This window comes from Hippocampus zosterae, chromosome 5 (genome assembly GCF_025434085.1).
Source record: "Hippocampus zosterae strain Florida chromosome 5, ASM2543408v3, whole genome shotgun sequence".
NCBI lineage: Eukaryota > Metazoa > Chordata > Actinopteri > Syngnathiformes > Syngnathidae > Hippocampus > Hippocampus zosterae.
Window position 1 is genome coordinate 19223089 of NC_067455.1, and position 24397 is coordinate 19247485.

At 40.7% G+C, this 24397-nt stretch overlaps 1 protein-coding gene across 1 annotated transcript in view; it reads right to left on the reverse strand.

The window, feature by feature from the left end:
• oxr1a (oxidation resistance 1a) overlaps positions 1–22671 on the reverse strand; it is a 143165-nt gene extending 120494 nt beyond the window's left edge. Inside the window, exons 1-2 of the mRNA XM_052064682.1 lie at positions 22506–22671; positions 4643–4732 (exon numbers count right to left, since the gene is read on the reverse strand). Of these exons, the coding sequence (XP_051920642.1) occupies positions 4643–4659 (17 nt within the window). The 5' untranslated portion in view covers positions 4660–4732; positions 22506–22671. The remainder of the gene's footprint in view (positions 1–4642; positions 4733–22505) is intronic.
• Between the last annotated feature and the right edge of the window lie 1726 nt (positions 22672–24397).

The following is a 24397-nucleotide window of genomic DNA, read 5'->3' on the forward strand; positions in this document are numbered from 1 at the left end:
CAACAAAAACAAACAATTACATCCAGTGTCCGCCAAACGTATTGGAACGGCAAGGTTCAAGTTTTTGTTGTGTACTGAAGACATTTGGTTTCCAGATCAAAAGATAAATATGAAACAAAAGTTCATAATTCCAGTTTTCATTTCATGAGCCAAAAGCCATCTATGTTCCTTCACTCCCCTCTTGTAATGAGCTATGGGTCGTAACCGTGACGGAAATAACTGATGGACATTTACTAACGTCCCTAAGGTACAGCCGCATTATGCAATCTCATTGCTTACTCAACCACACAGATAAGTATTTCAATGGCAAACACATTAATCTGTACAAGAGAGTCAGACACAAACTCTGCATATGTCATTTTATGGATTAAGAGATTGACGTGAGAGGGATGAACAATAATGTAAAACCGATTAGAGGTGACCATTTGAAAACCCTCGCAATGCCGGGAGCTTGAGAGAAAGATAACAGCATACATTAGAGCTGCTTTGAAAATAAAATAAAACATGCCCGTGCCTTGGAGGCTCCTTCACCAATTTCACTTGTTGACAATAACCCCATGTGTGATGCAATACATTTTGACTTGTAGCAAGTGCCTGAGGGTAGGTAGAGTCGTTTTCCATCGCCGACATAATCCTGCTTCAAGCTTCTATGGTGTGTGTATACCATCTACGCAGCTGCGCAAAAAAGATCAGTGCACAAAGGAAGACAGCAATAATAGTGGATCACCATGAGTTCTTTCATTTCCATAAATACTGTAAACTGTTTACCTTGACCGATGTCATACAGGAAATGGGGCCGCGCAACTGCAGATGATCTGTTTATTGGCCATAGTGTTCTTGACAATGGCACATTGCTGTGTTAGATTTTTTTCCCCCAGATGTGCGGAAGATTGAATCGTTTTGTGTCTCATTTGGCACAAAAAAACTCCACTAAGTTTCATGTAGACAGGCTGCGTAATTATAGACAGTCAAACAATAAGCAAACGAGCAGTGCTTGGCAGAGGTATTACGTGACATACATTTCATTAAACCAAGACACCTTTTAGATCTCCTGTTACATACGTGTCCAGTCTTTGGCCGTGACTTAGCAGCGGCCTCTGCATGCACCATGCCAGCAGAAAATACCTCATTCCTTGCTTTACTGCAGACTTTTACATCCTCAGGCTGTTGCTGTCACTTGCTATTTTTTTTTCAACTGGCTCATCACAGTCTGGCTTGCACAGCGGCTCTGTTCATGACGTAGCGCAAATTAACAGACATATGAAACAGCAAAAGCGATTATCGGTACAATATATTAAACATGATTTTTGTCCAAGTGTGACTGTCATCATAAAAGACTTAACAATATTTAGGGAACAGGAACTAACAACACAATGGCAATGCCATTTCATTGCTGTTTGTTCAATAAACCGCCAACTGTGGTCTGCTTCTCCATTGAAAACATCATGCCGATGTTTTCAATGTCAACTTACTATGTATGCCAATTTAAGCATCAATGAAATAACATCTAAAAATCAGTCAAATAATTTACAGGACAAGAGATGACTCAGATGGTTAAAGCTACACTGTCGCAAACGCTGGAAGGTCAACCCAAGGAGTGAGTGGATAGTGTTGGGGTGACAGCTTGTTCATGATGGTTGGATAAGCAGGCCTTTGCAAGGGGTTAACACTTCCCAGCACGCACTTTGGTCCCCAGACAGCACTTGCTTCCCTTCGCATACATAAGTAATCAAGTGCAGAGCCCCTTGATGTCAATCGACAGCTGAGAGGTACTGACAGTTACATAAATAAGTATGTTATATAAAGGTTGTGATGAGTAAGGGGGGTCAATGTCAGGGCTGATAATTTGTTATGGATCTTATTACCAAGCGTCACTATACGACATGAAATGCCCAAATGAGCTATACGTTAATCGTTCAGAATAATGTACATGTTAATAATGGCTTTTACGTATACCTGGTCACAACCCATAGCTCGTGACCAGGGGCATGATCTGGGCAGCTGAGCTTCTGACCATTTGCAGTTTACAGAGAAGCTTCTGTGGGAGTCCAGAGGAGTGAGTTGCGATGATGTACAGTAGTTTGGAGGCTCAAGTGGCTTGGATAAGGATGGCTGTGCTAGTGGACAGTGACACTTGATAATACAGCAAGGGTGAAAATAGATGGAGGAAGTTGCGTGTTATTAATATTGTCTTAGACTGAATATGTGCCTTCCAGAATCAAATCTGGATTCTCTCCGTGATATGCACGACTGTCATTATGAAAGTAAAAAACTGAGTTTCGTGTCAATGAGGTCGTCTCAGTTTTATTGCTGTTAATTTTGAGGAAGATGCATTGCTTTGTGTCACTTGGCAAACAATGGAGCTGAGTATGGTATCTGGGGAACGTGTCCAAGGGGTCAGAGTTAAAAAGACCTTTAATGAATGGGGTCTTAAAGCTTCCGCATCTGTTGTCTCAATGACCCATCCATCCATCCATCCATCCATCCATTTTCGGATCCACTTATCCTCAAAACGGTCATGGGGCATGCTGGAGCCAATCCCAGCTGTCTTCGGGCAGTAGGCCGGGGACACCCTGAACCGGTTGCTCGCCAATCGCAGGGCACCCAGTGACGAATAACATCTGTGCTCACACTCACACTTCAAGACAATATAGAGTGTCATGATGACCGCATAAATTGTGTAGGAATGCAATTATATCGTGGCACGGTTTCCACAGTAGCAGCACGGCAAGATTCTGTTGGATTTATATCTCCTTTCATCGATGTAGATTTATGCAACCACGCAACCAAGGCAGCCATTTGCACGCTCAATTTAATGTCGATGGCTAACCAAAAACCCCAGCTGTGGTGCCGTTATTTCATAAATGTTCCAGAATAAAAGAGTCTGTTTAACAGCACTCCAGTTACATTTTAATGAGCACAATTCGGCACAAACAAGCTGTGGAAATGCTGCACTCTCCAATTTTGTTCATGACAGTAAAATACATTACAAGAGAGGGTTTAAGACCATCAGAAGCACAAAGAACGTCTGCTTTGAAATATCCGTGCTTATGCACTATCCTCCATTCCATTCAAATTCAAACATAATTTGCTATGTTCAGATTACATTTTAATAGAAGTTTTAATTACGCTCCCGCGTTGTATACAAATGTTTGATACGGCCTAAGGGAATCTATGACGGAAACCGACATTAAAAATTCACAAATAAAGTTACGACAGGAAAGAGCAATCTCTGCCAGTTACATGGATTTTCTCCAGCGCTTTATGGTTCAATCAGCAGTTTAGAAGGAGAAAAATGAGTAGTTTCGTATTCAGCAAAAAACGCGAATGTGATTTAGCGGCTTTGAATTTCCAGAGAGCAACCTATTAGAGTCATTTTGAGCATATCCGTGTCATCTGCTGTGCTGACGCAGCTCCCACAAGACAAAGTGCTGGCTTAGTTTAATCATCTTCTCACCCACACTATATGATGATCACACACTGAGGAGACAAGTTGATGCTGGATGCAGCAACGTGACGGCATTCAATCCTCATTTTTTTGTTCTCTGACATGTAATATGTCGACTAGCAATATCTATAATCGCAAAAGTACTCTCTTTTGGCATTATTTCACCAGTAATGGCCGAAATTGGTTTGCTATTTTAGCACCAACATGCCAAAGTCATGATGACAATGCACAACAACCTTGACCATCCTGGCAAACAGTGGCTATGCAGCCACGGATGCGACCTTTTGAAGCCTTGGCCAAAACTAACGTACTTATTTAAATTTTTGTTGGATGACAATGAGACAGAGAAAAATACCGTTCGAATATTTCAGGAACTGAAGTTTGAATCTCATCTTTCTGTGTGATTAAAACTGAGTTGGTGTGAGATTTCTCAAACTTTTCACCTCAATATAAACATGGAAGTGTCAGTATCTCTACTGACTAGAACAACTCAAGTTGAATTAGTTTTACTGGTTAAATGGCAGGCATACTTGATGTGACTTGAAGTGGTATGGTATTGTTTGGTTCCGATTTATAGGATTTTTAAAATTCATCAATACATAAAAGATCAAAAGAAATTTACCCTTCATTTCATGTACCGGTATAAGGAAAAATACTAAAGTATATCAGAACACATATCGGTATCAGAATATAACATTACCTATATTGAGTTTTTGAAAAAAAAAAATGTCCATATCGATCGAGCACGATTTACAGCCATATAAAAATGAAGTACATCCAGAGTTAATTTTACAGACTAAATAACTCTTGATAGTAAAGGGTTCGGACTCCATGCTCTGAAAATATACCATATTTTCTATCCAAGGGCAAGTTTCTCTCCTAATGAACCCACCATCCTGATATTGAGTAAGCAATGTAACCATTTGTCCCCGACAGAAACTCTCCAGAAATTACGGAGCCAAATGATTGTTTGCTACCACAAGACAGACAGAGAAATAGGGCCATAACTGGGGTTATAAAACATGTCTGAATGATGTATTTACGCACAATTTATGGATAACCAGCTGTCACAGCTATAAATAAACATGAATGTATAGCTTTTGTATGCATTTTGGATTAAGTCACCAAATCGCGAGTCAATCTCCATCTAAATGGTCTACTTTGCCTATGTAAGAAAAATAACATTGTGCTGACCTTTTGGTGCTGAACATGGTACTGGCAGTGTCTTCCTTCTCTTCCTTGTGGCTTTCAAGGTGGTCTATACTTGATGTTGTCTTTTCAAACCTGCAGGACACACACACACACGCATGCACACACACACACACACGCAGATGCACATGCGCACATACAGGAGAGAAGAATATAGCAGTGAGATTCACAGCATCACAGTGATGTCACCTTTAGGTTTTCGGTGCGTGACTCTGCCATGCTGACCTCAGCAAACTCCATGAGCAGGCCTCCATCAGAGCTATTTCAATTGACTGGCCACAAGTGGAGGCTTTGTTTTGTTTTTTTGCAGTTTGTCACAACAGCCTTTATTAACATTAAAATTCTCGTTGACTGTAAACCCCAGCACAAATAAGCAATTGCTATCCAATTGTTAAAATCAATTCGCTTGTAACTGTATCATGCATGCTAGCAGGTCTTACAAACGAAATAACACCTTTGCTGTACCTCTAACTCAGAGCCACAAGGTAGCCAGTGCTATTTTTTGGAAAGGTAATCAGAGACCGTAGATGAGAGGGTAGAGTAAAAGAAGACAGGATTCAATAATTAATGGGCAGGGCAACACAGGCCTCACTTCTCACCTTCTCCTGTCTATAATGAGATGAGTAGATGGCCACGGGGAAGGAAAGGAGAATTTGGGTCAATAAAATGCCCGCTCAGACTCATCTAACTTCATGTGTTGCATGCACACGCCTGCATGTGTATACACATTATGCCATTTACTAACCCGACTCGTCTTACTGTTTATTGTGTATGTTAAATCGCTACATGTACAGCACTTCGTATGCAGCGATGGCTGTTCGAAAGTGCTCTATAAATACTGTTGACTTGACTTGACTGCATAGAGTTGGCTTTTTTTTCTACGCAGCCTGGGAGCAGAGGAACCAAGGCAAAAGATAAACAAAGTTGCTTGACACTGGAAACATCGGATCATTTAAAGAAACTGTATGTGAATACAGAGGCATTCGGAAATATGGCTCCCATGATTATTTAGAATGGATACGAGGCTTGTCATATTCATAAATAGAACCATCTGTTAAGATTCATGATTCTACTGTCTAATGTCATGATGTATTTAATTCATATCAGAATTAGTTGGACGAGGGAACTCCTCGATAAAAAGGAAAGTACAGTTATAAATCCCATCAAAACAGGAACAATAACACAATGATATAAAATCTTGCTATAAAAATATAGTAGGCATATGAAAAATGGGTCAGTGACATACGTTTCCAATTCAATAAACTGATTTTGTTATTGAATATCAAGAAAGCTTCAGAGACCAATAAATGGATATGACGTACACACAATAAGTAGAGCAAAAATTGTTGAGTGTTCAGAGCTTTAAAGCCCTCACCCAGAGTGCTTTTGAGAACTAAGCCGGATCACAGGAAAAATAAATGTTCAAGTGCTCAGGGTTCACACTACCAAGACAAATTCTGAACATGCGTTCTGTAATCAATTTGTAAAATATGGTAGCACAGCGACAGATTGGTAAAATGACCAAGTAGCATGCCTGCAGACAGAAAGAAATCAAATAATTCATGTACATACATATATTCCCCCCTCTTGGTTTCATTCCGAGTGTTACTTTGAAACATGAAAATGCTTTTGCAAGCTGTCACGCTCAAGCCAAAGCCAAGCCGACCACTTTCACACCTCAGCTAAAGGCCATTCAAGTGTTTGAGGAGAGCAATTTTGAGGTAAGAACAAGTTCTGGGATGAAGTGACGTTACTGCTGCGGTGTCGAAAATCTATGCAAGCATTGAAATTTGAATACCGATTCAGAAATGGTCACTCTTACCAGAAATGGCCCCAAAATGTAATTTTCTGCAGTTAGCATGTGGACGGAAGGGCAAAACAAATGTGTTATTTTTCAAAAATGCCGATTCTCATGTGGACAGGGACCAGGTAAAGAGGCCTACAAATCATGTAGTTACTGGGTTGCATATTGTAATCCTCCTAAAATAATGGCCTAAATCGCATTTTGTCCCCCATTTTATTTTTTGCCTTCAATGTGAGTGGATTGGACCTTATCAACTTCTTTCTGTATGGTAAAACAACCTTGTTTGAGGATGTTTTTCCTGCCGAGCTTCATTAAGCGAGCCTTGTGTTTCTGTTTAATTGTCTCTGGGCGTGCAGTGCTTCCTGACAAACCCCATCAGCATCCAAGCATACGATGGGTTGAGGCAAATCACTCCGACAGACACAGGGAAAGTAGGTGACACACGGGTGGTGAGTTCAGGCCGAAGCAGATTCAAGATGAAGGCTGACTGATTTCACATCGGAATAAGATGAGCCTAGCAGGTGGCCATCATATGACAAAGCACGTACACACACGCGCGTGCGAGCCCGCTCAATGTATTGCATTTTTTTCATTGCAGCAAGGTCTTCTGTATTTTTTTGCAGCCATTGCGTTTTGTGAATAACAAACAAGAGAAGGAAAACTTTGAGATATCTGCTGATCGTCTGGCTGGAAAAGATCCAAACAGTGAGCTTGAAGGGGGGTTATTGATCAGGGCCCGGATTAGCTGGCCGGGCAAGGAGTACAAAGCAAAGGAAAGGAAACATAACACGGTGCATTAGGTCCTGATCAGTATACTGTAGATCTATCTATGCATATAACTATCTTTCGAGAAAAGGAGCAGTCCTTCTCCGTTTGCATCCACAACAGTGAAACCATGTGGTAAAGTTGAACAATGACCGACAAGTCGTGGTAAGTACAGCCGAAGGATGATTTTAGAGGTCAAGTGGTCATGTGACTCTTACACAATATTACTACACAGCACTTAAAAGTATAATTCAGCAATTATTTCGTGATGGATGAATAGCAATGAAATTGACGTTCTAACTCTCGCTCAAGCAAAATCAATCATGGTATGGTGCTTTCAAGATGAATAAATTATGTGTTGTCGCTGTAAATAATGAAAATGAAGTTGCTCTTTGAATCCAAATGTCCCTCAAAGAACTAAAGAGAACAATGAATATGTGACGCGTTTTAATTCAGTCAAAAATGATGCGCACATTCAGCAACTGCAGTGGCATTTCAATCTGTGCAGCGCTGCAGTAATATGACTCATCTGCTCTCCACTAGCGTCCCCGTGCTCTGTCCTTTGTCAGCACCTAGCCATTGTTTACATCTGCTTTCAGTCTCTCATCTCCTCTTTGTCCACTACTAATTTTCTCGGCTATGTCCGATGGCCTACACCAGTGGTCCTCAACTAGAAATGCTGTCGGTCCACTTTTTTTTTTTTTTTATAAGACCAAGGTCCGGTCCCATGCACGGTGGTCATGGGGAGCAGGGCTATCTGCCCATTTAGTATGGTCAAGCCAAGCTTATACAAATCAACACTCCTCACAACCAACCAATAATGGGGTGCATGAAAATAACAATTATTCACTTTTCCAGTACACAGCAAATAATGAGAGGTATTGTGTTGAGGCAGAGGAACTCTTTTATTTTGTTAAGTTGTGCCTGCTTAATAATAGAAATAGCCCTTTTAGGGAAATAAGACATTTTTTACTTTAACTTTGTTAAACAGTAGTTGTCTCTATTTCCCTTAATTTAACAAAAGCAAAACAAAATACTCATTTTACCAAAATAAATACTAAAAATGAAAACAAAAATATTATTTTCATTTGTACAATTCCCCTTTTCACATCCCCTCTGAAATCATTGAAAAATATATCAGAAGAGGAGTTAAGAACCATTTTAAATACTGACACAAGGGAGCACAGGAATGTACAGTGCTGTTCTTCCACTAAAGGTGAATGCAATGTCTGAGGCATGCAAATATTATTTGAGGACGCCATTGGGATGTTCATTTAACATGTTGCGGTGTTCTGGTGTCAAACAGCTGCAAAGATCCCCGGGTAGACGGGAGCAAAACTGCACACGATCGAAACCTCCCACGATTTGTCTTGTCTAATTGTCTGTGTGTGGCTCTCCTGTGCTGAAGCTGTGAGCACACTGTGGCGTCGCGCATGCGTCTGTTTCCTGACACAATCATCCATTTTGAATGCGTGACGTTGATGTATGAGCACACCTTGAGTTCAGAGGAGCCAATCAGCGCATCGTTATCGCCGACATGCCCCCGTCTCCAGTTCGTCAAACATTATACACACACAGAGTCGCGCTGCTGCGTCCTCTGCAATACATCTGTTCGTGCATGCAAATAATACAACGGATAATTTTAACAAGCGATCGCGGTAATGCGCAGATTATAGTACAAAAATAGAAAATGTATAACGTAAAAATCACTTTATAATTTATTATTTTATACAATTTGCAGAGTGTCCGGACAGAGGAGGCCCGGATAGAGGAGGTCGGCGGTCCGGACAGAGGAGGTTGGCGTTCCGGTCGTGGATCGCGGTCCGCCAGTTGAGGAAGAGGGGCCTACACAACGCCAGATTGCCACTGCTTTTGCAGTAATAGGTTGTCATGTTAGCCCGGAAGGAAATGCCATTTTGAAAATGGTCAGTCAATTACTGGACTTGGATGAAACACCATCAGCATAACATGTGATAAATCCCATCTTGTAAGTGACATCTCTGGCCTTGTGACATGTCAGCATGCAGTTTGGCTTTTTATTTATTTATTTTCAACATTGGTGTCCTTATTTGGTTGCTTCCCATGAAGTCCACTTTGGCTCGAACGACAGATGGTGTGATCTGACACCGATGCGCCTTGACCTTGGAATTCACAATTCATTTCTTTGGAGGTTGTTCTGGGTTCTTTAGTTACCATTTTTATTATCCGCTGACGACAGTCCCGTGGAGATTAAATTTCTGAATATGTGAAACTGCATTCACAGGGACATGAAACTGCTCGGAGATGCCATTCTAGCCTCGCTTGGCTATAATTTTTATTTTATTTTTTGGATCTCCTGAGACAACTCTCCTTCACCTCACCTGGTCCCTTTTTAGTGTGTTTACAAACCATGTCACCAAACAACACAGTGACTAATAATGTTAGCTGACTGATGGTTTGACGTCACCTGCGATGCTAATTAATTGGTTGAACGTGTCCCTGGCCCATAGTCAAATTATTTTAAAGATTTTCTCTGGGTACCATCATTTTTGTTCAGACCCATTTTGACAGTCGTCTCTGTGGGCAAATAAAGAAAACAATTTGGCATTCAGGTGGTGGATGGATTCCAGCAGTAAGGTATGTTGACTTGGGTCATGTCCTTTCAGTTCTTCGATTTGCGCCAAATACCGCACCTTAGCCTTGACGTTTAGCTTGCTCTAATATTGTCTCACTACGTTCTCCTTTAATGGATGCCTTCCATGCATTTTTTTGTTTCAGTATTTACAAGAAAGGTTCAAGTTTGCAGAAGCTGTGAGTGCACGCTTAATAGGAAACACTTGATTTTATCTAATAATTTACTGAAGTCACAATAATGTCTATAACGCATCGATTTTACAGTACATACCACTTGACCTCCTTTGGGTTGCGAGTGAGCTTGAGATGACTTTAGGCAAGAGGTGGAGAACACCCTGTACTGGTCACCGGTCAACCGTATGGATTTCGCTGAGCCCTTTCATTTGCATATTATCTTCATGTCCAAAAATGAGACTACAGAAGAACATGTGAGAAGTGTAGAACAAAATTGTACCACTGCCATTTTATATGGTTGTCGAATGAATGTATTTTTATGACTATGGACACATGCTCTGCTTCTGAGTTGGGTTAGGGCAAGGTGTCAAACTCAAGGCCCGGGGGCCAGATCTGGCCCGCCACATCATTTTACATGTTCTTGAAGCCAGACTGCAGATGTAACCTGTAAAAGCAAGCTGATATGCGCTTTTTTGTCTTCAATATCTTTATCTTTAAAGGAAACCAGATAGAAGAGAAATCCTATAAATTGGAATCTTCAACTGCTGATGAACTTTTAAGCTAGGCGTATTTGTGTAAAAAGAAAACGCCCCCTCTCTAATCCACCATGGGATTTGCTTTCATGCCTCACTATACACAACATTTAGTTCAGTGCTTACTGTACTGTGGATTTCAAACTGGGCCATCATACTAGGGAACCGAAACACCAAAAACAAAAAAATTCAACATTATCTTCCTGAAACCACTTTGGGGTTTTTCTGTGTGGTGTAGTCTCAACCATGTTGCATCACAATAAAGCTCGGAAGACTGCAGCTGCCTGAAACACCACAGATAAAATATGCCACTTTTACATTAATCTGATAACCAACATTTTGCTCTTTGTTCCCACAGCAACAATAACAACACCATGAGTAATTTGTTGTTGTTGTTGTTGTTAAGCTTCATTTAACTAGGTTAAAAACTCACTGAGGTTGACAATCTCTTTTGCAAGAGTGACTAAGCTAAGAGGCAATAGCACATAAGGGTGCAGGACAATACAACAGCATCACGCAAAAAAAAAAAAACATCGAAAACATGCATCTCAGATGAAGTGATGACAACCACCACCGCTTTGTTCTAATTTGACCAACGAAAATTCAAAAGAGTTTGGAGACACCAGCTCTCAAACGCAAAGATCAATTTGCAGCTGATTCAAGGGGAAACACTGAAATGAAATGCTTTTTTTCCCGCATATCTCAGTCCTGACTCTGGGAAACGACAGAAGCCAATGATCCTCGAAACGAAGGCGATTATCGCTTCTTGGTTTGAGCAGAATATGTACAGTAATTGTAAGAAAAGACCAAGTACTAATTTTCAAGTAGTGACATTCACAAACGCAACAGGTGGTACTATTTACTTAATGACCACCAGTACAAAAGGTCTTGGGGCATGCAGACACGGCAAGAGATCGGGGGGTCACTGCGATTACGAGGACAAGAGACATTACAGTGTGACGTGTGCACTCAGGAAAGTTTATTCAAACTATAAGTAGAAAAACCTAAAGCAAGAGCCAAAACTACACTGAACATCCTTCACACAGACATAGCGGGACGAGTCAGTCAGAGGCGAGGCAACTCAGTGCGCCGATAACACACAGATGGCCACAAAAATAAATAAATAGGGCCCCTAATGAGAAAGGGGAATCTTTGTTCGGTATGAGATGAATAGCCCACCGATTCGGTGTTCTATCCAGATACTGGAAAAAGTGCAAAAACACAGGTTATTAAAGTTTGTGGTAAGCACAGGAAAACACAAACACCCATGAGTGTTGATGAGGACCTAGGTCAGAACTGGGGAATCCAATATGGACCAAACCGCAGTGTGAGCCGGCGAGGTCATACGGGGTCAGGGCCGGAAAATTAAGTGAGCATCCAGACACAAACCCATGAAACACAACAAAAACAAATGGCACCTGAAGTGAGTGACCAAACACATACAGATGAATGTGAACAAAGATGGCATCCTTGCAGAGAGAGAAAGAAACCAGGGGATTTTATTGAATACAGATGTGGTTGGAAGGTGAGAAAAATGATCACGTTGACGATTGTTATTGGTTAATTTGTGCCATATCCTCATCTAACGCAAAGGGTTGATGCGATGGTTGATGAGATGCAGTCGCTAAGAGACAATACATTTGCCATGATCAACTTACCCTGGGGTAAAACAACAATGGGGTGTAGATAAGCGTGTGCACGTCAAAGCGTTAAAAAAGGCTATGACTAATATGAAAGAAGTTATTTTGCAAAGGTATATAGCCAAAAGAGGAGTCTCGATTAAGATTTTCAACCACGATGAGCATGATTAGCATTCGAGTGTTAAATGCAAAAAGCTGTACAAAACAACCTGATGTGACATCCAATGAATGGCAAGGCAGCATACCTGAAGGCCCCAGTTGACTGTGAAATTTATCTTGAACAGCCAGAGGGCTGTGAAGTCACATCAAGCACGGGAGACAAATTGGTGTGTAAGTTACAAAAGTCGGCTTGAACGGACTAAAACAGCCCAGGCAGAAATTGGAACAAAATACTGCATGAATAGCTGGGCAAACAACAAATTTGGGCAAAACCTAATTGAGCATTGTGTTTCCACATAAGTAAACAATGGTGAGAAAGTGATCATAATACGATGGGTTGATGAATTCATTACCCCAGCAACCATGTCAAAGCGTCCTTAAGCAAGCTACTGAACCCTGACTTGCTCCTGGTGCTCCCTGATGGTCCTCCGATCAGTCGATGAATGAGGTAACAGTGGAACGTGCTTCGAGTACCTGAGGTAGCAAAGCGCTCCACAAACAACTGAAGAATTTGAGAGCAAATGAGAATGTTAAGATTCTAATAAAGTTCTTGTTTCTTCCACACTGTCAGACAAATCAGGTCGTATATTTTTGGTTTATTGAGCCTGGAAATGGTCATATGTGATATTACTGTTGCTTGGTATCACTCAGCCAACAGAGAGTTTAGTTATTTTTCTGGGATTTTGTGTTGGTAATGTTGCGATTGTCAGGCAATGATTTGTCATGATTTTTTCAGATTTGGCCAAGTGGGACTGGCAATGATCTGAAAAAAGCTTTAAGGCACAGGTGTGAAACTCAAGGCCCCGGGGGGCAGATCTGGCCTGCCACATCATTTTATGGGGCCTCCGAAAGCAAATCAACTTCCATGATGCTGATTAAAATTTAGGCCAATATTTCACATTCAATTAAGAAACAATTACGAAAGATATTGTAAGCTTTTTCTTGTGACCAAACCTCTCATTACAGTAACTTACACAACAGTTGAATAAACCGTTACTCTTGACACTTTTTCTCTGGTTTCAGTCAGAACAACCCTCCAAGGGAAACAGTAACTAAAATGTGGCCTGCTAGAAAAACGAGTTTGACACCCCTGCTTTACGGAATTGCCAAACCCTATGAAATCATCAGATAGTGGATTCGGCCAATTCCAATTTACATCACAAATTAAGACAATTTATACAGGAGAGAAAGCAGTTCATAGGTCTTAAGGCACCACTCTCTGCTGAGCGATGTCACTAGCACGCCACAACTGTACAATATTTATTTTTTGGTTTTAATTGTCATTGATGAACAAAATACACATTCATTTCTTTGTTATGTGTGATCATGTTCAAATATGTTTTTTTTCCATACATGGATACGCAGATTTTATTTTATTTTATTTTTCTTTGTAAGTTCAAGTACTGTAGTGCAAATTTTCTTCAAATACAACCAGCCTGCTTAAGCATTACTGATGCAGGTTGTCAGCAGATGAACCTACAGCATGCAGTAGCTCATGGCAAGGTATTGTATGTAGGGAAGCTGGCACACTGTCACATCATGTTAAAAGACGTACACAAGTGGGCTGGGGACTTATCTCTACTGAGTCTTTTTTGGCACGCTAAAAGCTGACAGAAGAAAATGCCTGAGGAGTGTCAAGATTAAAAAAATAAATAAATAAAACATTACCCTTGCTTTGAGTCAGCTTTTCAGCACTGTCCTTAAGTGGAACCAAAACAAACTTCCAAAACAAAAACATCAGGGATGTTTAACTATGCCATCCGCATAGTCTTCTTCAGTGGGATTCTTTTGAAGCCACGTCACTCACATTGCAGAGACAGAATTCGCCTCGTTGGTTGACAGCTCCATGACAAATTTCTGCCTCTATATTTCTGCAAATTGTCATCCAATAGACGTCGTACCCTTCATGGTCAATCGTTGAGTTGATAAAATAAGCAGCACGACTCAAAGAGAAGTCACAGTAATTACATTGGATTGATACACAAATTAGCAAGAATACGGTAATAGAAAGGCCAGGCTTGATTTGAGTCAAGAGAGAGGGAAAAAGAAAATATTGGGAAAAGGGGCCTGCGTGGGTTTTCTCCGGGTGCTCCGGTTTCCTCCCACATTCCAAAAATATGCATGGCAGGCTGATTGAACACGCTAAATTGTCCCTAGGTGTGAGTGTGAGCGTGGATGGTTGTTCGTCTATGTGTGCCCTGCGATTGGCTGGCAACCGATTCAGGGTGTCCCCCGCCTACTGCCCGGAGACGGCTGGGATGGGATCCAGCACCCCCCGCGACCCTAGTGAGGATCAAGCGGTACGGAAGATGAATGAATGAATGAAATGAGTTGGACTGATAAGACAAAGATTAAACAATGTGATGAGAATGCTGAAAGGAAAAAAAGGAACTGCTCATGATGCTGATGATAGAGGCACATACAGTACATCTGTGAAAGGGACTGGAGGCAATGTGACTGCTTGCGCTTATATTGCTGATTGTACGGGTACCCCCATAAATCTCCAGAGATAGGAAAAATAATGCATACGAAAAATGTGACGCACATAGCGAAACAGGGAATGTTTTGATTTTAAGGGTGTCCAGACATACATTGGTCGGGAGGTGCAGCCTCGAAAATTAAATGTACAGTATATTAACATTAAGGATAAGTGGTTCCTAAAATTAATGGATATCATGAAGTGAATGCTCATCCTTTTTTTAAATAGATGTCGGTCTGAAACTTTTTTATTCAAATATTTTTAGGCCTCTTATTAAGATTGATGTCTACATTTGTGCAAAACGATGTTGGCTACTGTGCCTCTTCTGTTTATATTGATGATTTTATATAGCAGAACTAATGGATGCATTTCTCAATTGATACAGGTCTGTTTAAAGGGGAAGTGAACCCAAACATCATTACAATACTAATTTCTGTTCAGTCCCACTTGTCTAAACGCGGCATTCTGATTAACACTGCATTCGTGGAATAGGAGTTCAGCAGCAAAATCCACTCACTCCTTTTCAGCCATCTCAGCAGGGGCCGTTTTTGCCATTTTATGCTCACTGCCCAGGTAACAACCAACTATGTCTCGGCTTCAGAAAAGAGGCGAGCCTTCATCATGTAGAATATAATGTGACTGTCAAGAAAAATTGGGGCTTGAGTTCCCCTTTCATGTCATTTCAAAATGAAGTGCAAAAAGCTAAGCAGTCATCGTGTGGTATATATTTTTTTAATAGAATAATTGAACATGTATCATGGTATGTGATAGAAAATGGCCTACATTGTGATAGAACATGTTTTCCATATCGCCCAGCTCTATTGAGGCATGCATCTCTTTACAAGGCAGGAGAAATGAGTAAGAAGAGGTGTGGTGACATGTCAACAAAGTAATGTTACGATTCGCAGGGAAAACTAAGTCAAAAGGAGGAGTGACTGTTAGATATTCAACAGACGTGTTCTGATTGGGGTGATTACGATCACATGGCTAAGCTGCACATTTTTTTAGTTTTAGAGTGGCTCACTAACAATGATATAATTGATTAATCTGTGAATTATTCTTTAAATTAATGAATTGATGATTCCGATTTTTTAAAAAATCAATCCCGTTATTATATAACAACAGGACACTATTTCGAGTTGACAGTGAAGAAAACGCACAAAGATATGTTTCGATTCAGTTTGTGGTTTGATTTGTGATGTACAGTGTGAAGGAGAGGGGAAGGGGACGCTACACTGTGCACACGCTCGTCTCTAGTTGGCTGCAGGCTGCAAAGTACAAGCCGCACGTCAGTGGTTTTTGTGATTGGCCATGAAAGGCACTGACCGACACATGCCACTCATGTACTTTTCCACAGAAATCACTCAATCACGATCATAGACTGATCGATCAAATCAATGATATTGAATATTGGTCTAATATTCAAAGACTCCATGGGGAAAAAAAGGAGTCTGTGTCAAGGGGTCTACGATCATTGGTTATATTCTTTGTATTTTGTACAGTAAATCTTATTTCAAAGGTTGGGCCAAAAACAATTGATGCACGTTGCATGATTCTTATCTAATTTATTAGGTTAGGTAGGAATGGGCAAATTTAAATTGGTCATTTACAATACCGAGGGAGCAATCTCATTCTTTGCAAGAGCAAGCAAGCAAGCAAGAGCGTCAGGAAGCTCTGCTGTTGTGTCTCCTTTGTTTATGTTACAGGGCTCTCGACTAACCATTTGTTCTGTCTGTTGCGCTGGTGCGTCCAACGTTTTGTCTTGGCTGGGGCAGCGCAAAAGTGAGTTGGACCCAAAAGCAGAAAGTTAGGCAGTCATCAACTAGATTGACAGCTCAATTCAATTTTTGCTGTGCTAAAATGATTTTTTTAAGCCACAACCATCAGCATGATGTGTTTTTCCATCTCATCTTGTGGAATGGTAAAATATATTTCGGTGAGTAACTTCATATGACAGTGCCTCACTAAAAGCCACTGAATAATATGCAGTGGGAAAACGCAACAGAAGAACAATATCCATGTCCACACACAGTAACCACACTTCTAACGGTGTTGAGTGAATTCTTCTTGTTGCTGAGTGCAGGGACAGCTTCATTCGAGCGGGATGCAGAGCCCGCCGCCCCTTCCAAAATCTTGGATTTTGCCTTGTCCCATTGCAAGGAGACACATAATAGAAAAGCGACTGGAAAAGACCCACAACAACCTGGTTGGATTGACAGTACCGGTAATTTGCGGTGCAACAACTAATCGATAAATTTGTCATTTAATCGATAATCAACTATTTTGATCAATCTTTTAGATGTTGATGAACTGGAAATTGTCCAAATCTGCAGATTTTCAGTCTCCCAAGAGTAATTGTTTAACTTATTTCTGTAGCCTCCCCAATAAAAGCAAAACAATCTTTATTTTTGATCAAAGTAAGACACAGAAAATCTGCTTGTACATGGGAAAAGAGTCAAGAATCAAAATGTCTTTTTCCAGGTCATAGTAGAGGAATTTGATTGACATTTGAGCAGAGCCGAGCAATAATGAATTGATCACTATCACAAGAATCAAAAATGATTTTTGATCAGCAATGAATCGTTTAGATACCTTTTTAAATTAAAATTGACCACAAATCAGATGAATTGTCTGTGTTTAGAATCTAAATAAAACATTTGCTTTTACATTGGAAAACAATGATCAACATTTTTTGCATAATTTCTGACCCAGTGACTGAAAAACAATGAATGGTTGATCACAACATTCTTCTCCGTGGGGTCAAATTTCGAAGACCTTGATTTTCATTGAATTTCCATGTACAGAGATTTTTAAATGTTGTTCTGTTGGGAATGTCGGTTCTGGTCAGGCTGCTATGCAACATGGGCCAAATAAGAGGGTCGGGCGGTTTGTTGTTCTGCTCAAGGCAGGGGGAGGAGACACGAAGAGGGGTCACTGGATTGGGTTCCTGGAGCTTAGCGTGGCAAATCCTCAGTAATCCTCCAACTTGTTCCATGGCTACGTTTACTGTATGTAGGTAAAGCCAATACACACTCGGATTGCTTCACAAAACACGGTAAGCTCCAACTGCCACTTTTGCTCCCTTCACATACTTCACCTGCTCAGTATTCAAGAGGACTGCTGAGGATACTTATGCTTCTCACGTCTCTTTTGAGATCATCGTTAGACAACAGGATAACAGTGAGTGAAACAAGCTAAAGCAGGGACAAACCAGAGAAAGGGGAACCAACCAATCATTCCACTGGGTAGTACTACACAAGGGAAGCCTGGAGCGAGTCACGTCTCTGTCAGAAGATATAGTCACAGCCTCCTTTGAATGCAACGCAAAATGTACAAGGGAGGCCGTGTGGCCATCAACAACAGTGATCGACTTCAACACCGTGTGCACACATAAAAAAAGTAAATATATAAATAAAAATGGTGTGTTCTGATTGATATTCCTGCTAAATCTTGACCAAGATCCCAAGCTAACGTGAGCCCCAAAGGCAGTGCTACCCAAACTGTACTGAGCCAAGGCACATATTTTAAGTTCCAAAAAAGTAATAAATGATTTTTTTTTTTAAATCACACGGCACGCCACCAAACAGAGTTCTTCTGTCTGTCACTCTAAGTTCTAAGCTTGCATAAATAGAGAGACAAAGATACATTATTTGTTCGTAATAAACAATTTCCTCACCATTTAAGTGAAATTTGAAAAGTTCTCTCGACACACCGTTAGAGCTCTCATAGCACACTAATGTGCCCCGGGGGCACACTGGTTGGGAATCACTGTCTTAAGGCATAGTGGAAGCATGCCTTTTCTGAAAGCGGTAACACTTATTTACAACTGGAATCACGTGCCGTAGCAGTGCAGTACAGGTTATTAAATCACACCACAGCCCGTTTTATGATCCTATTGCAGTCTTGTTGATTGAAGACGCTTTGTCTCCATTTGAGGGTCTCAATCTCAAGGGTTTCTGATTTCCCACACATTTTCAACAATAACAACAACAAAAAATAGTAACACTAAATATTTAGGATAAGAGTGTCCAATCTGTGAAAAAAAAAAAGATTTATGTTGTTTACTTGGCTGTAAAAGCCTCCTTGGAAAGAGCTTGGATGTTTAAATCACGTACACTTAAGATTGAACACTTTGGGTGGTTTCCTATGACCCCGATTGACCATACACTGAAGAATCGAGATTTGAAATTCACAATGTCTCACTGCGGCCCAAATAAGAACAATTAATAATTTGCTGGGTTTAATATTCCCAGGTTAGTCCACATTCAGTACATAAAACTGACCTACTGCTCTTACTCACAACCACTGATAGACCCTTCATAAAAGGTCAAACCACAACAGTGCAATGTTAAACCACTTGGCTCGACATCATTTAAGGGTATGAATGTATGAAAAACTTGTAATGTCTTCCAAAAAGCATAGTTAGGAGGCATCCAGTCAGTTGTGTTTTGTGCACACGTGCATGTGTGTGCATCTGCATGAATGCACTCAAGTGATTAATTGCAACATGTAATGGTGGCAGCTCTTAATACTTGGTACAGTGCCCCAGACATTACGAGTCAATCAAAAGAGGAGCATGTGGGTTTGCATAAACACATCTTAAGATCAATGCCAAAATTGAAAATATATAATCAAGCAGTGAAGGAGATTAAAAAAAAAACTATCCTCTCATTGTCAATAAAAAGACAAACAAACAAACATAACTGGGTGTAGATAAATAAGAGGCTGTTGAGCAGTTTCCGCTGGCCAATGAACACTTAGGATGAGCGCTAAAGAGTTTGCATGTGGTAGCATTAATGCGAATCTGTCATAAATTGGCCGCAGGCACAAAACTCCGATCCATCACACAACAGCATTGCTGGAGTTCAAGCTAAGTCGCAGCAACAGTCGTAATTGGCCATACAAATAAATGTTCTGCCATACCGACATGTTAGTCACATTGAGATGTGACGAACTGGGGAAGTTAAAGTGCTAATGAGAGAGTCCCTAAACTACAGACTCAGGGTAGCCACATGGTAGTCAAATATCAACCATATATGGTTATTCGAGATCCACCAAAAATGTGCTCGCAAATGTTCCAAAGGTGCATTTTTTGGTGTTTCAACCCAAAAACTTATCACCGAAATATTAATGTATACTGTTCATGTATAAAGGATAGTGTTTTCATCGTTTTGAACAAAAGAACATTTTCCTGCATTAGGCACTTTTGCACATTTGTAATAAAACAATATTTTTCTGTGTAAGCTGATGCAAGTTAAGCAAAACCCTCAGAGGAAGAAAAAAAATAATTTGATCTTTCTATTGGTACTTTTTTCAAATGAAAAATTACAATTACTTTACCACCATATCGTGTGGTCCTACTTGCAATATACAAAAGAGGAAACAGCTTTATTCGGCAACACCTCAATTAATTTGAATATTGAAATACCGTTGATGCAAGAATGTCTTTTGTGTAAATAACAGTGAGTTTCCTAGGCTCCAATATCAATGCATAAAGGAATCAATAACAGTGCTCAGTTTGCTCACTGATGATGGCATGGTGAGGGATTAATGAATTCCAATAGGACCATGAATAATATAATCACGAAATTTGTCATTGATGTTATCGAGAGCATGCGTTTGTGTGTGTGTGTGTGGAGTATATTAATCTATTTCAGCATGAAGTATGCATGCTGTTATATGTAAATATCTTTATGAGTAAACATTTATATTAAATTGTTGCATGGATGTGTGTAAGTTTGGATGAAAGGCCCATATTGTCAGTCAATGTTGCACACTGATCCTGACTGAACAAGTCGTGCATGAAAAAGAGACACAGCGAAAGGTCAACAAACTTGCTCTGATCTGAGCTCAACAACCTTATCATGCAGACCAGCTCAGGATTTTTTTTATTTGGATGTGCAATAAACGACTATGGAGACATTATAGGGACTTTCCTCATCTTCCCCGTGAGGTGCATCAGTAATGGCTTTAGCAACATACGACTGCACAGCAGGGATTTTTGGGCAGACCCTAATGACTCACTTCATTAAATCTCCCTTCCTCAGAGCTTTCCAGTTGCTGAGATGTGAAGTTTCTACTCCCACATAAAGGCATGCTGATTGCTATATGCAATTAGATCAAAAACTATGGTGACTGATGGTGTCGTGGTACATTGGTCTGACTTCTTCTGTCGCTTTATGTCGATAAAGCTTAATTTCATTCATTCATTCTTCCGAACCGCTTAATCCTCACTAGGGTCACGGGGGGTGCCGGAGCCTATCCCAGCTGTCTGCGGGCAGCAGGCGGGGGACACCCTGAATCGGTTGCCAGCCAATCACAGGGCACACAGAAACGAACAACCATCCACGCTCACATTCACACTTTGGGACAATTTAGAGTGTTCAATTAGCCTGCCACGCATGTTTTTGGAATGTGGGAGGAAACCGGAGCACCCGGAGAAAACCAACGCAGGCCCGGGGAGAACATGCAAACTCCACACAGGGAGGCCGGAGCTGGAATCGAACCTGGTACCTCCGCACTGTGAAGCCGACGTGCTAACCACTGGACTACCGGGCCGCCTAAAGCTTAATTTAAATGAGAAAAAAAAACATGCAAGTAATAAAATGACCATCTACCCAAATTTGGTATAGTTATTTTATTTTGATATTTTTGTTTACTTTACAGGGTATACATGATATTTTGTCTTTCCCTTGACAAGTCTCCATTTTGTTTAGTTTTTTTACAAAATGCACAATAGTTATATGTGTGACTCGCTGGTCAAATTTTCTCTCATTTCAAAGAAAATCAGATAATACATATTTATATTTACCGACATATATTTTTGTTCTTTTCACAATAATTTTTGGATTTTGCAAACACCCCATCACACATTCTAATAGCTGCACTAAATAGTAGTTGATAAATTGGATAAATGTCCATTTCATCATTGCACCTGGACACGTTGACCCACGAAAATTTCTAGCGTACTGTACCAAATTAGGGGGCAGCATGGTGGCGGATTGGTTAGCACGCCGGCCTCACAGTGCAGAGGAGCAAGGTTCAATTCCGACTCTGGCCTTCCTGGTTGGAGTTTGCATGTTCTCCCCATGCCTGTGTGGGTTTTCTCCGGGTACTCTACTTTCCTCCCTCATTCCAAAAACATGCATGGCAGGCTAATGGAACAATCTAAATTGTCCCTAGGTGTGATTGTGAGCATGAATGGTTGTTCGTCTATATGTGCCCTGCGATTGGCTGGTAACTGGTTCAGGGTGTCCCACACCTACTGCCCAAAGAGGGCTGGGATAGGCTCCAGCATGCCACTGACCCTCATAAAGTTAGGCAGATTAAGAAATGGATGGATGGATGATAATAATAATAATAATAACGCTAAGAGGAAGTCTGCTTTTTTGTTTTACTCACATCCTAAATCTCTTGTAAGTCATAAGAGGACATTCAAATTGTAAGGCAGCAGATAAAAGAACTAAGTTTCCCGTTACAAGTAGTACAACTACATTTCAGCAGGAGACATCAGCATCCAGTTGTTTATAATATTCTGGCTGGTGAGCTGTGGACCGGCTGGCTACACGGAAACACAACACTTTACAAACATGAAATCTTTATAAGGAAACTGGTGATGACAACACAAGGCAGGAGGGAGACAGCGAATAGCAGCGGCGGAGAGGAGGAGTACTGTACTTACTTTCAGAACGACGTGAAACGATCGCGAAGTAAACAACATCGGCGTTATAAAATGTTGCATCCGTTATTCGCGGAATAGATCAAGAATGTCTGCAAAATACAAACAGTCAGACATGCGGAGTCATTTGACCTTCTATCAACAGAAAGTACCACCTGCGAGACAGAGGATGGGGGAGAGCGGACCGAACCAAAAGGGCGTCCGGGCAAGCAAAGGGGTGGTCGGTATTTGTCATCCTGGTACTGTACTGATGAATATTCATGTTTAGCTAAATAAGTGACTTAATACATTACTACAAGATTTAAATATAGATTTAAATAAAACGGGTATTTCCAAAAATACAATACTTACAGAAATGAAATGTTTCTTCAATGAAAATTAATTATACTGTATACTCTTGTCAGGGTTACCCAAACTAAGCTTACATGGAATCTCTGGTACTGGTTGCCCGTGGCAATCACACTTAAAAATCACGTTAAAAAAGGTTAGGGAACTCCAGTTCCTCAATAGCCATATCCTGCCTGTTTTAGATCCCTCCCCACTCTAACACACCTGATTCAATTGTTCATGATCGTTTCAGGCCTGTACAGAGCTTCCAGATGAGCTGGTCAATGTAGTATAAAAAATGAAATATCTAGCATGTACTTTTCACATACTGTATGGACGTATTTTGTCCATATTCAATATTACATTTGCGCCAGGAACTATGTGGTCCAACGTGGCCTCTCAGTTACCCCACTGAAAAATTTTGGCCCCCTCTGGCATTAAAGTTGCTCGTCCAACAGGAATTCAGTCCAACATTTCAAGCAGCTAACCTGCAAAAAAAAACACATATATTTTCATAATCCATCCATCCATCCATCCATCCACCCATTCTCTGATCTGCTTATCCTCATTGGGGTTGCGGGGGGTACTTGGAGCCTATTCCCAGCTGTCTTCGGGCAGTTGGCGGGGTAAACCCTGAACAAGTTGCAGGCCAATCGCGGGGTACACAGAGATGAACAACCATTCACGCTCACAATCATATCTAGGGACAATTTAGAGTGTTCCATTAATCTGCCACGCATGTTTTTGGAATGTGGGAGGAAACCAGAGTACCCAGAGAAAACCCATGTACATGTAAACTCCACACAGGAAGGCCGGAACCGGAATCGGACCCTACACCTCTGCACTGTGAGGCCGATGTGCTCACCAGTCGACCACGGGGCCACCTATTTTTATAATACAATACTTATCTTGAGTTTATACTGGTATGAACCACCAAGTATCCATTGCAAATGATGCCAAAGGCTAAAAGCAGAGAATACATGTCTGGTTACATTGAAAATAATAGGACTTCATGCTCACTGAGTTGCAAACTTGATTTCTTTAGTATAAATGCATACTTGTTAGTTCATTGATTGATGGTGCACTTCAGCAGTGTGGGGCTAAAACAATGAGCACTCCTCTGGTGTCTGAAGACTGAGGGTGAAAGGGTGAGTCCATAAAGTTGTTTATATATATACATATATATATATATATATATATATATATATCATATAGTTGTGAAAGCGCTATATAAATCAGCATGTATTGTATTGTATTGTATTGTATAAAGTCAGCAATGCTTCTTGCTTGAAACACCCCTGGGCTCAGGCATATGTTAATGGAGGACACATTGTATTTCTTATTAAATAACTTGCTGTACTTTCATGGGGGGTAGTTCGTGCCTTTCAGTTATTGTATAAAACACCCCAACGATATTATATTGAGATCCTCCACAGCACAAAGAGAATATACTGTAGGATTTTTTATTTGTATTCCCAACCTTTGAACATAAATGAGAATGCTGGAACATTTCAGCACCAAACCCCCAATCTTTCAGGTGGATTTATCAAATCCAAACCAACATCCTG